This window comes from Anser brachyrhynchus (assembly GCF_964034855.1).
Source record: "Anser brachyrhynchus genome assembly, chromosome: 21".
Lineage (NCBI taxonomy): Eukaryota > Metazoa > Chordata > Aves > Anseriformes > Anatidae > Anser > Anser brachyrhynchus.
In genome coordinates this window covers 4,963,809-4,978,023 of record NC_137714.1, presented here as the reverse complement: position 1 = coordinate 4,978,023, position 14,215 = coordinate 4,963,809, and the positions used below count along the sequence as shown (strand labels likewise).

At 38.7% G+C, this 14,215-nt stretch overlaps 1 protein-coding gene across 1 annotated transcript in view; it reads right to left on the bottom strand.

The window, feature by feature from the left end:
- CTNNBIP1 (catenin beta interacting protein 1) overlaps window positions 1-14,215 on the bottom strand; it is a 92,142-nt gene that overhangs the window by 66,961 nt on the left and 10,966 nt on the right. Inside the window, exons 2-4 of the mRNA XM_080563709.1 lie at window positions 8,906-8,996; window positions 4,847-4,968; window positions 4,257-4,347 (exon numbers count right to left, since the gene is read on the bottom strand). Coding sequence (XP_080419835.1) covers window positions 4,257-4,347; window positions 4,847-4,942 — 187 coding nt within the window. The 5' untranslated portion in view covers window positions 4,943-4,968; window positions 8,906-8,996. The remainder of the gene's footprint in view (window positions 1-4,256; window positions 4,348-4,846; window positions 4,969-8,905; window positions 8,997-14,215) is intronic.

The following is a 14,215-nucleotide window of genomic DNA, read 5'->3' as shown; positions in this document are numbered from 1 at the left end:
TTTCATTTATCAGATAAGCCTCATAATTGCTATGGATGCAACATGGCCAGATCCCTTAAAGAAGAGAATGGGTGAGCAGGCCAAGTATTAATAAAACCAGCCAAAATATCAAGCTATGAACTGACTCCAGACATCTAAATTGTCCAACCATTCCTTGTTCTTGGTGAACTGTAGTCCAGATTAAGGAAACAGCAACTCGAGAGAGGCATATCAAAGGCAACACACCAAAAGGCCAAGCACTTCCTAAGATTCTGGAATACCCTAAAAAGAAAGGGCGAATAGAGTTGGAATAAAAAGACAATTCTGTTATGACAGGGATACATGTTCTGGGTATTCAAGATGCCTTCACAGATCTGTTGCTCTAATATAAGCTGTGCCTCTGAAAGTGAGGGGTATAGAAGACATACTAGATAGAACCTATTTCAATTTGCTATCTGCTGGAACACAGTAGAGAGCCCTGGACATTTGTTATTATCATCTGATTTACACAAATACGTTTAGTAATGCAGTCAGACTAACTCTGAGCTCCCTGTCAGGAAATCAAGGTTCAGTTCAACAGGACACAACGTGGGTGCTTCAGGAGTTAAGTTGCTCCAGATGTCTGTGTCAAATATAAAAGGAGATCTGCAAATAATCCTAAAACAATGATTTTGTATTTCTAAACTGACAAACTTCTTCTGAAAGCAAAACAGGAAACAAAAAGCTAAGAATTTAATTTCCCCTCTTCCTAGAAAACTAAACACAAACTGAAGGGGAGTCAGACTTCAGACTTGCTTTAAAAATAACGCATTCTAAGGTGCTTTTTGATGAAAGTTAGAGATTAAATTATATTGCTGAATGCTAATAAGGTAAGCATAGTACCATGGAGGCACTTTAAATGTCAGTGTTATTATTATTAAATAGTGGCTAAATGAAGGTTTATAGCACAATTACTTGAATTCAGCAGGGACAAGTATAAACTTCTTTCCTCAGTGCACTGTCACATAGCTGCAAATATATACTGGACGCACAGGTTGCAGAGTGACTCCCTGTGGTCAGACAAATAGACTCAACTAAGGAGTTGACAGATCTTTATCAAAAAAACTTAGTAGGGAGCACCAGACAGTGACAAGGCTCAGCAGTCCTACCTCAGGTAATTACTGGGAGGCAACCTGCCAGCTGTTCTAGGACACTATTTCATGGAGGCACAACAAGGAAAAGCATAAAAATTGTAATGGGGACTGTAATGTACTTATGAAATCCTAAATCATCATCTGTACTCTTCTTAACAACAAGAACAAGCTTTCTGCAATTGTGGGGCCAGACTACAGCATATGTGATTCACGAAAAATTGCAGGTCTATACCGAAGCTTTTAGAATGCCACGAATGTCATTCCCTTTTGGGGAAAGAAATGAGAGTATGAAACCAGCTTTCTGCCTTGTGTGTGCCCGCTAGAGAAAAATGGCTCTGAAGTCTGGGACAAATTAGGCCGAGAGCAATTCGTGCTTTTATTGGAAAAAAAAGGGACTGTGAAATCTGCTAGTCTACCAAGTCTTTGCAACTAACTCCTTAAATAACACACCTCTTATTTGTTGCGTAAGGCAAACCGCATAAAGACTAAAAGCCTCTGAAGGAGACTCAATGAGAACATTAAAAAAAAGCAGGGAAGAAAATTCCTTTAAGGAATCTTGAAGGACACAAAACATTTAAGTTCCTCAAGTGTGCGGACTTGGGACAGGGTTTTTCAGTGCAAGATAATGCCATCTAGTGGAGATGGAATCTCCCTTAAAATGCCAAACCTGACACCCGTGGCATTTTTATCCTCTGGTTTTGGTACTTTAATGATCTACCCTTCATGCTTCACCAACACTAGGAGACAGCAAAAGGTACTGACAGCTGGTAATGGTCACTGCTGTGTTTCTTTATTAAGAAATGACACATTACATTTCTTAATAAAGTAAAATCACAGAAGAAAAAGAGCAAAGACCAACATTATCATAATTGACTATTACAAATCTACAGAGGTTTTCCGAGGATCAAAGTCCTGAGCAACAAATTACAGTTGCTCATGCCTTTACAGCATACTGCAGCTCCATCCTTCTCCAGAGGAAATGGTATTTGGCTGGGTTTCCTCATTTCAATTTATTCTTCATGATACGCTCTCATTAATTTGGAGAGACAGCATGTCTGAATATGAAAAGGACCAACATCTTTTCCCGCTTTTCTAAATAGTTAAGTATATTCTTTCTTTGTTCTATTTTCTTCTACCAAGAAAAATCTTAATGGTCAGGACAACAGCTTCACTATAATTTAGGAGACTTGAAGGTGGATCGTATGGTCAAATCACACAGGAAAGACAGCAGCGCCTCAGATCAGATCAAAGCGAGCAACAACAGGGAGGACTTCGCTTCCCTATGGAAAAAGTCTAAAGAATCTTCAAGGACTTTAAGAAAATGCTGACAGGGAAATCATTTAGCATCTGTTCAACCATGGAACAAAGACAACTTTTTGAACAATGCATAAAGCTCTTAGATTTCCTGCGTTGCATCATTAGGGAGTTTAGAAGCAGAATAAATAACTGTTGGTCTCTCTTTTGACTACATTCAAATTTTAAGTCAAATTTTTTTTCAGCTGCAAGTTTCTGACCCTTATCTGGAAGAGCACCCTTTGGGGGTTCTTACTTTTCATATCATCTTGACAAATTGAAAGCAATCAGAAACAGTACTTTGGGCTTTCTTTACAACACTAGGCCAGGAATTTTTAAGCACTCCAACATTATTAGAATTAAGTTTCCAAAGCCCTTTGTAAAGTAAGAAAATAGTTTGTTAATTTCACAAATGATAAAAGCAGACAGCTTAGACAGGAGAGTTAGATTAAGCTGTATTGGAGCACAGCTGCACAAAGTATCAGCGTCCCCTGGCTGGACTTCTGTTTTTATTATCTCGTCTTTGCCAAAGTTCAGACAATTCAGCATACACTTTTATTATGAGAAATGTAACTATTTTAGGGATAAAGCTGACAAATGCCAACTGCTTAAGACAGCACGATAGTAACTGTCTGGTAACTAAGGCAGTCATTCTTAACCGAATACGTCATCTTTAGTTTTTGACGAGAAACTGGCAGATTTTCTCTTTAGACTGGCAGAAAAGTTTAACAATTCTGAGCCAAAATACACAGGTGTATCTATCTCCATCAGTCCCCCAGCTATGTGAGGAATGAACACACAGGCTTAAATCTGAAGAGCAAGTCTGTACAGGTCGTGTTTCTAATGGTTTTCTAAATGTCTCAGATCTATATTAAATTTCTGTTCAACTCAGTTCTTTCTGGCATAAGAGACTAGCAATTTTCCTTCAAAACCAAATCCCACATTATAAATGTGGTCTGGTAGGAAGCCTACGAAGGGGAAAAAATATTCAGAAATAAACATTCAGGTTCAGAACATATTTGTAGCTTCAGAATACCACCACACAATTGTTTTCCACGGCTTCTGTAACGAATTCACAAAAATACTACCTACTTCATTCCACTAATGGGAACCTGAAGGAATCAAATTAAAATAATACAGTATGGCAATTAATTAAAACAGTGTACTAAATAATTCAGCATTTACCAGAACAAGTACGGAAGTTCTACTGCAACAGTTATCTCTGGCTGCACTTTATCTCAAAGGTATTGTATTATTTTAGTATGAACTAGATTTTTTTTTTTTTTTATTTTTACTGTCAGAGTTTATGTGCCACATACATTAAGCAGATTTGATTGTGAAGTTATTTCATATCCACCACCCTTGTTTGGGAATTGAGTTGTGCAAATTAAAGAAATGCTATGGGAAACAAATTCCTCTTGTTGCTAAACTTTCTCTGAAACGGGGCCATTTCAGCACAGTAAGAATAAATACAAAAATTCATATGAAAGTTGACTTAGGCAGAGGACCCATACTGAATACAGTAAGACACTCAGAATCAGAGGGGCCTAGGCATGCCTGAGTTTAACTTCACCTATAGCAAAAAAATCAGTGAGGTTAGAATTCATTTATATTTATCAAATACATTGGAAAGTGATACACGTTAATTCATTTCACAAGATTTTAGCCAAAAATGTTTTGAGCTATCATGGAGAATAATGCCCTTAATCCTAAGTAATCTTAGGTATATCCAAGACTTACTTTATCTGACAAAATAAAACCACCTGTTAAGAAAAATAGGAATCTAAATTTAGTATTTTCTGAGACTGTTTCTCACTAATTAAACAAAATGCAAACAAATCCGGTACTCACCCTGATCAATTGAGTGTTGAGGAAGCTGGCTAAGTTGGCTATTCACTACACCTGCATATGTGCGCAAGAACTCCTCTTCACTAGCAGTCAGCTGGAAATGTACAAAGAGTCAGTCAGCAAAACTACAATGAAGAAACACTGAAGATATCATCTCTGACTCCCCAGTAAGAAATGTCACAGTCGTCTCTATTCTACTCTTCAACAGTTTAAGCTGCTATTTGTACAAATTATAATACCAGCAAGCAATAACAGCAGCAAACTGGTACATCATGCATTCATGGAGAGATTCAAAGCCACTTTAAAACAGATGCCTTATTCTCCTGGTTTCACAGTAATGAAAAACTTTAGCTTATATAGAGTAATAATCAGGTGTTCAGATGCAGTTTCAGGCATCACAAGCCTCATAACTTTTTTGCAAAAAAATCAATTGTATTTAACCACAGGTGATGGTTAAATCAATGATGGCTAAAACAATTCAGCAATAAAACCAGACCATCACCTGCCCATCTCAGTCAGCACAATCCCAGTTGCTATGAAATTATATTTGGAAAGCTATAAAACATGGGCTGTGACAGTTTATGACATCTTACATTTGATCCCATCTTCCTCAGCATGAGCAGGACTCTCACTTTCTGCTGAATGTACATCTCCTCCGGACTCTTTCCGGGGACGCCCTCACGGTTCATTCCCCTCCTGCCAGCTCCTGGATTTCCTGAAGGCATGATAAGATCAGAAAAAGACAAACCAAACAGGTAATGGGGTATAATAGGAACAATAATAAAGTTTAATTCTTAAACCATCTATTTTTCACCAGCAGGCAGAACAGTAAGTAGCCTGAAATAGTGCGGAATCACAAGCTTTATCAGAAAACCCCTTAAAAATCTGAATAGCTAAACTGGGCCTTACTCAACCCAAAGATTCAAAGAGTCTGATATTAAAATCACTAGTACCTCATTATCTGTTGTTACATTACTGCATGAGTAGAAAAAGAGAAACCTAACTAGATGAAAGAATCACCCTGACAGAACAGCCTGTGTTTTTGTTTTATTCCCCCGTAAATAACCACAGCCAACACGAAAACAGGATGCAGAATGTACAGCCATCAAGCTTACATTGGAGAAAAAAAAAGCTGAATGAAATCTTAAGTCCTTTTCTTTTATAATAAAAAAGCCACTTCACATTTTATAAAAGTTCTTAACAGTTCGTATAATGGTTGTGGAGAGAAAAAAAGAGTTAAGAGGAACAGAGAAGGAGTACAGCTTAGCATCCTTTCTCACATCGCTTAAGTTGAAGTTTCGCTTTTCTATTTTAATTAAGAATAGTAACATCAGAGAATAAACAGACTAAACAGTCAAGTAAATTCTAGATGGTATAACATGATCATAATTTATTGCCTGAGTATCCAATAATTCTTCAAAGTCCACGATACCATGTTTACCAAGACAAAGTAAAAGTGTTCAGGAATAACCTTCAACTGCTACTAATAAATATGTTCCAAGATGATTTTTAAGTCAACAAGAGTAAAAATCTTAACTGCAAATTTAGGAAATAATAATGCTTCAAATAATACATCGATACAGCAGCATAATAAACTAAATAAACCTATTACAAGTACTGTATGTTGGAGAAACATAAGCCCTGCTAAGGAATCCCTGGATGGAAGTGTAAAGCAGCCACTCTTCCACAATGCACAGCTCAGAGAATTGGCTCCAGAATCATCCTCCAATTAGTTTTCATTCACACAACTGGGTCTGGTCCTATATGAATCTATAAATCTGATTTCTTAAATCTTAGTAACGAAGGGAATACTTGGGACATGAGATATGCTTAGTGAAGACTGTACCACAGCAGGTTCAAACACCACTCTTTTCCATGTAATGTTCTCCTGTAGTCATTACCAACCTCTCCCCCCACTTTATCATCACTATTATTTTTAAGGGAAAGTAATCTGGGTGTGGAAACAGTTCAAAATTACACACGGGCCCTCCTGAATGAGTCAGAAATAATGCAAACTTAAGTAGCAGCTGCAGGGATAGGCTTTACCACCCACATTACTTAGCATGAAGACAGCAGAGTGGAGAAAGCTCTATCACCAGTCCTGTCTGAAGAAGTTCCCACTGGGAAGATTTGCATTGTACCCATTCGGTAGAGATGGTTGGGCTCAAAAACTTGTAGCCTGTAAATTTGCAAGGTGGTGATTATTTTATTTTTTGCTATAATCAGCAAACTGCTTTCTGAAGGGGGAATGAAGTGATCTCATAATTTCGTACATCAGCTCTGACGTAAGTAGATTGGATTAGGTTCCTAGGAGTGCAATCCTCAGTGCAATTTGTGAGTGGTAACAAGTGATGTCAACAGTAAGCTAACGAACCAAGTAAGACAGTGAGCAAGAGATGTTAAGTTATGTCTATCCTGAGACAGATGAAACAATAACCATTAAATCAAGATACCAAACAAGTTTGAAAGGTTGAAAATGTGCGACTGGTTCTTCATGTTGAACTGATACATACTACTATTTTATCTCCTTAATATTGTTACTTGAAGCAGGAAGGTGCTGTATTAATAGCCAAAGAAATCAATTTAGAAGAGAACAAACAATATAACAGGACTGTCCTGTATACATTTTTGCCTCATTTCTTCATCTGCACAGTCCCCTCTCAAATACGCAATACATTTATGTCATCAAGTCCAACTTACTTTTTTCTCCACTCTCCTACAGACAGATAGCTCTCTTTACGCACTTATCCCCCTGCCCTGGTCCTTCCCAAAAAAGGCATTGAATTCTTCCTCATTTTCTACTTACTGTCAATAGAGAAATTCTATTCATGTAATATGTCTTACAGTACTGTTTTGATCTGCTAGATTACGCCAATATATGCCGTTCCAGCATTTCCAAATTGCACCAATCTATCACTCTACAAAACACTCAGAGCAGCAAGGTTTAATTATATCACACCTAATGGGCCTGTGTGATAGGACAATTTAATCTGCTAGAACTTAATTAGTCCTGCAGCAGTAGAAAAAAATAATTCGAATTTCTACATTAGAAAATCATAAAGAAAAAGATACAATGTTCTTAGGAGTAATCACAATATTTTGTCATATCCATGTTTGGAAATGCATGGATATCTTGACTGGTCTGACTTACAGCATCAAATGCCACAAATAAGGAGGTAATTAAAAAAAATTAATCTAAGAGTTTATCATATTTGTATTTTTTCCTCAATTCTTTTATGTGGTTCTTCATATAAATATACTCTATAATGATACCTGACATAACTTCTCACTACTTTAGCTTTCATAGAAGTCTGCTCAGACAAATGGGCACATCTCTCCTTCCAAATGGATCCAACGGTTCTGTTAAGAAACGCAATCAGTAAAGTCTGGGAACAAAGACTGACAGGGCAACGAGTGGAGCAGCCAGAGACAGCAAATAAGTGCTTCGAAGTAGTTTAAAAGTGCATGACTTTATACTTCTAAAGAAACTGGATGAAAAATCATGTTTACAGAAAGAGAACTTGGTAACACTGTACAAGAGGTCTTTTCACAGCCTCAAGGCCTCCATCAGCATGCCATGTATTGCACTGAGGAAAAAAAAAAAAAAGCTCTTTCTGAAGCCGAAGTGTTTTGTTTTTTCCTTTCTCCAGGAAAAAAACAAAACCAAGACACCTGAAACATGGTAACACACCTATGGTTTAAGAATGGAAGTTATATGGAATATCAACCAATAGGTGGCACTATCCACAAGCTCCAAGAAAATACCGCTGCTGCTTCCATGCCAGCTGGGGAGATCCACACATTTCAGCATCCCATTCATTACACATCAGATGATTTGAGAGATTGACAGTCAATCATATGTAGTTATTCATTGTTTTCCAGTATAATAGTCTTCCAGTTGCTTATTAACTTATCAAACTTTTAAAAAGGGATGATAAAATATTCCTATTTAAACCTGGTTCTTCCGAAGCAAGCTTCAACCAAGATGGATTCATCATGAAGCTACCTATTTAACAGGAAGTTTTAAGAAATACTAAAATCTACCCATTCGGTGAATACCTTACAGTGGTAGTAGCAACATGGTGTGAAAATACGCAGCATGATTCAAAAGCTACAAAAATATATGTATAAAGAGGCTAAATTAAGATTACAGCGCAACAGTGCTTTGTTCTTCATACACCGCATAATTATTTTGGGTGAATTTCAGCTACCACAGCTTTTCCTACTTGACATTCAAGTAGAAACAAAAGTCTTAAGTCAATATTGAGACTGAAAACTTTAAACCTATCTCTGTCCCTGTTACATAAAGCTTTCATGAAGAATCATAGAAGAATCATATCCTTTAGGATGACAAATAATACCCACCATATGTATCATATAATTACACCAGTAAATTTCCACAACCACTTACAAAGCTAGTCTATTCTCAGAAGTCAGCACAATCCATCTCTACAAACGAAGGACTGGAAAGTCTTAGTGAAGTACTTAGCCAATTCGCTTTCTCAAGAAAGTGACATTAATATGCTATACATAATGAAATGTTACTTACCAGAATTTCTCTAAACCTACAACTCTTTCTGGTACATATATGAAGAAAGCTCCCCCACCGTCCCAAACAAGTAAAATATTAAAAGATTTCCCTGCCAACATACCTGCTTCTAAAAACCACAGAAGATCAGATAATCCGTGTGTTCAGTCCGGATTAATGGTCAGATTTGGGAAAAACAGGATGGAGAAACTGCCCTGTGAAAAGAAAATGAGCAAAGCATTACAGAAATATATGCAGAAAAGCCGAGAACCAGAAAAAAAAAAAAAAAACAAAAAAAAACTATTCAGTATGTTTTGAATCACAGTCTGCTTTATATCTTGGTCTAGCCAAAATTCATAAAAGCGTAGGCTAGTCTGGAGTTTGTAGATCCTTTTTATTCTTAAAGAATAAGTTTTCTTAAAGGTCAAGCCATTCTACATCTGCAAGATTTACACCCTGTCCATACCAATGACATTCCCAATCACTTGAGAATGGAATGCATTCAGCTTTGCATTCTTTAAGAAGCTTTCAGCATAAACCCCAGCTCCCTGGAAAAGCCAATAAAAGTAGGGACATGTAATTTCTTCTAGATTAAAAAAAACAGGCGTAGCTTACCAAAGATTTGAGGAAAACTAGGGAGAAATGGAAGGCATGGTGACTTTGACCAAAATTATTGTTTTCAGCTATGCATATGTTATGTGAATATAGCAATTACAAAGACTGGCAATTAAGTGCTGGGCTATAAAATTCTTTTGCTCAGAACGTTTCAGACCAACCTCACTGTTCAGTCCCCAATGTCGAACAGTTACATGCGTTTTTTTAGACTTGTGACATATTTCTGAACATATTTCACAACTTACACTGGGCACATCGGCTTGGTAAGAGTTTACAACTCTTACTGCCATCACATTAGTCTGCAAGACAAGCTGTTCAAGCTCACAAATGAAGTGGTAGTTCAGGTCCTTTTACGTGCAATGAAATAGTAAGGGCCTGCTACTTAGGACAGCATCACAGCTAGAACTATGTAATAATTACCATAAGCTTCTATATTTAATTAAGAACTTCTGATTAGGGAAGATACACATACCTGCACCACTTGTTAACTTATCAAACACACTCTCTTTTTTAAAATAAAGTTAGTAAGTGAAGGCAAATCTAGACTAATCCAGTTTCTTTCATGGCTGTTCATGGTGACCCCATGCAGACGCCTTTACTAGCAGAGAAACAAGGACGGAGTAGCTAGGGCTACTCATCCATTCTGTACAACAGGTTTATCAGAAAAAGGCTAAATTCAAGGTACGTGCTAGCTTCACCCATATGTTCTCAACTGTGACTCTTACTAAGCAGCGCTGCAGCAGCTGAGCTTTATCATGGGCTTAAAAGAATTCATTTCATTTCTCCAGAGGAGAAAAATTGCCTGCTCTATTTAAGCCATACCTCGCTAATTAGTTCCCACTGTTCTTGCCCTCTAAATATGCAACGCAGTCCCAGGAAAGATTATCTACAGCACTGACAACAGGACCATTTACAGGATCTAATTGCTGCTCTCATTTCTGTAGACCTCAAAGAACCCACACAGACTGTACAAATACTCACCACACACCTGTGAGAGCTCCTTCCTAAAGGAAAAGATCAGCACACAGGTACTAACCACTTCTGAGATGCATTTAGGTCCTACTGACAGTTACAGAGTATTTACGGCTACCAGCAGAATTCCCAATCCTCCCCTAAATTGCTAAGAATAGTCATTATGCATTTATGTTATATTTAACACCAAACACAAATTAAAAGAGAAAGATCAAACGTTTTCCTGACCCTATAAATTCAGGGGAATGCAGCTGAGAACTGAAACACACTCTATACACGTCATTTTCATGACCAGCTAGAAGGCTTCAATTGCATAGTCTCACTTACAAACAACAGCAGCCCCTTTCCATGTCACCAACAGTACTAAAAACATGCTGCCTCTGTCAGATCCGCACAGTTGCTCACCAGCTGAACTCACCTCACCATCGTCACAGCAAATAAATGGATAGATCATCAAGCTTGCACACCGTACCTCGAAAAAATCTCTGCTAAACTGCAGGGCAAATCCTCTGAATGTGCATATTTACTGCTAAAGGCTTCCAAATGCCTGGAGTAAATGATATAAACCAGGTTTCATTATTTGTTCTTAAAGGTGTGAGGACAAAACAAAAGGCCTGGTGACCAGTCCAAAGCCACACATTCTACCTCCTTGTTCCCAGCTACGACAACCATCAGCTCACACGGCCAGCGCTTTCCATTATACATCAACACTTCCACGTTCATCCCTAACGAACCCTAAGAAATAGGATCTAAAAATATTTCGCAACTATGTATTTTAGGGGTGGGAGGGAAGAAGTGCAAAATGTGAGAAAGAGTTTAGCAAGACAGCTGAAGGACAGCTGAATCATCACCGGGATGAGTTATGCTCACAGCCTTGAAAGCCCCAATGGACCTGTGTGCTAACACAGTGAGCCATCCCAAAACACTTCTCAGCTCAGGTTAATTCTTTGGCTCTTAGAATTTTACCATCTCTAAATTCTGCTAATTCGTCGCTCACCTGTACCCACCTTCCGCTCCTGCAAAGTCATTGCTTATTTTGCCTCTGCTCAATTTTTTGTCCCTCTGTCTACACAAATGGTGACTGCTTCGTGCAGCTTGTGAGTGCTGCAGGACATGGGGAGGTTGGCGTCACTTGATCGTCGCACAAGCCTCTCAACAATTGTACAGGTACTAAAAACAGCTGCTTGGGCTAGTCACGCCGATCAGGACCTCCTCCACGGAAAGTAAGACGCAGATTTTCTCCTGGCTGCGAGATTCTGCTGAAGCCCAGCTACACACTGTGTACTCCCACACGCGTGAGAAAGCATAACCAAACACCTTTCACTTAAGGTGTCACTGGAATACAAGAACATAAAACCATTTTTCAGACGTACAATCAAAATTCTTCCAGCCCCAATGGGCTTACATTCCCAGGCAAAGACTTCGGAACAGATAAAACCATGCAAGGTCCTTCACCACGGAAATGAAATAACTTCACTGCGCACAAAGTCTCCAGTTTCATTCCATGCTTGTCCTTCTCTCCTAAATAATTCTACTTCCTTACAATGCTGTATGCTTGGGTCAGAGTATTTTTTAACATACAAAAGTCTTACCAGCAGTGAAGCAATGTTTACAAGCTCAGAGTAGTCCATGCAGGAGCTGGCAAGAGGTGGAAGTCTTAGGCTCTAACATTTAACTCACGATGCTGCCCCAACCAGAGAGATAAATGAGTTTTTAAGCTAAAACATAAGGCATAATAATCAAAAAGAAACATGGTTTAAAATATGTATGTCACTGAATTACAGCAGCTTAAGGAAATGGAACAGGCACCAGGACGCAGCATGCCGAGTGAAGGATGCTGGCGGCTCAACGGCAGCTGATCAGCAAAGAGGAAAACCAACCAGCAACTAATTTGGCATGTCCTATAAATCAAACTGTTATCAAAGAACCACTGAATCCTACTGTAATAGGAAAAACACAGAATTAATGTGTTTTCCTATTCTTGTCAAATACATTATGTTGCATACGAGAAACAATCCCACAACATTTTGATCTGTCTTTTCAGCACAAAAAGCCAGACAGGGAGATAGAAAAATACAAACAGTTATGTACTGAAGGGATTTCCACAGCATTAACCGGACTTCACTGGAAGGCTGCTCATTCGAGAGAACAAATGGGATATGGGCCTAGAAGAATTTGAATCTAAAAATAAACACAGTTGTTATCTCCCAGCTAAAAAAGGAAAGATTTAACTGAATTAATAACGATTTCTGCGTAAACTTTTTGAGAATAAAGAGGTAGAACCCAAGGATATTCATAAGCCCAGTTACACATCCATTGATATTTCTTGGTCTAAGCAAAGTATTTCTGAACATTGTCAAATTCCCAGTGATCATACCTAAATTACTAGTGCTGAAGGAAGAGGTACCAAAAGCTGGTGAAGCCATACGGGATGCCGTGTTCTATCACGGCTGGAACTGGTCTCTCCAGGTACGGGTGAGACAGTTTCGCAAGGTCAACAGGAATGTTTTGAGCTGCCAATACCTTGTCTATCTTGCAGCTAAGCACAGTTGTACTTCCCAGTGCCATTATTTAATGCCTCTCTCATGAAAAAGACTCAGCTGTGCAATTCAAAAACATAGCTTTTTTTTTTTTTTGGCTGAAATAATTGTATCTTTCACTAAACTGTGTTAAAAGACCAAATCCTACAAGTTTGTCCTGCTGCATCCAACTCTGCAAAACAGACATAATTGGGTCACCTAATTTTTCCTTGTTTGGCACACACATAGGGAACGAAACTTGGGCCTCATGTATTATTAATATGATTCACAAGACAGAATAATAAATGAGGAGGATCCGTATATTACAGCCAAAGCTGCCAGCCCAGCTTTACCAGAGCGCAAATCTGGGTTTAAAAACGTTGTCTCCCTTTCTCGAGCAGTAAACGCGGGTCAGTAAGCAAATGGAAAAGCTGCCCTGTTCTTCAGCACTTCATTCCTCGCTCTGCCTGCAGAAGGGCTGGGCGAGGATCACTGGAATGCTTTCTGCTTTGCAAGGCCCAACATGTGGACTGGGCAGAGCCAAGCACGTCTGACATCCCTGCTCCAGTCCCCGTTTGCCTGCCTACCAAACTGATCTGTCTGGTAGTGGAAAAAGTGTGTGCAATGCTGTCCCCTGTGCAAAAGGAAGGGCAAATATCACCTTCTTCGTGCAAAAAGTTGCACTTTCTAGCAAGGTAGCAAGCTAGGGATGCGAGTAAAATGGACATACTTTGGAAGCAGACGTATGTATGCCCGAGAACAGTTGGGCTACTTCACAAGAACGCTGCCAAGGTAGAAGAGGGCTAAATATTTTTCAACTTTTCCGCTAATGGAAATGATGCTCAACTACCTTTCCACAGTGTTAAGTTGAAAAGTCAATTGCGAAAAGAAAATCCCTCCCAAAAGTGAAAGAAAAGACCACACCAGGTTTCCCTTCAATTACTACCCTGCACACAACAGTCCAGTATGAAGTGAAAAAATACGACCTTTCCACTTAGCCAGCCCCCTTTGTTTTCCTTGCCACATTTAGAACATCAACTACCCCGTTTTCACTTTAAAAAAAAATGTAGACAGAAGAAATGTGAACACACACTCAGTTTAACAGCTCTGTTTTATGAACAGATGGAAACAGCTCCTAAGGAAACCGAAGCTCGCTGGCAAGAAGTGTTTTCACCAAGCTCCTTCAGTAAAGAAGGATTCCAGCACGCAGCAATTGGAAATCACAGATTTATAACTGTATTTCTCTCACTTCCACCTACACTCTTATGAATTCAAAACCTGGAAGGGCTTTTTTGCTGGGCAACACCACAGAAGGGTTTAAAATAAAG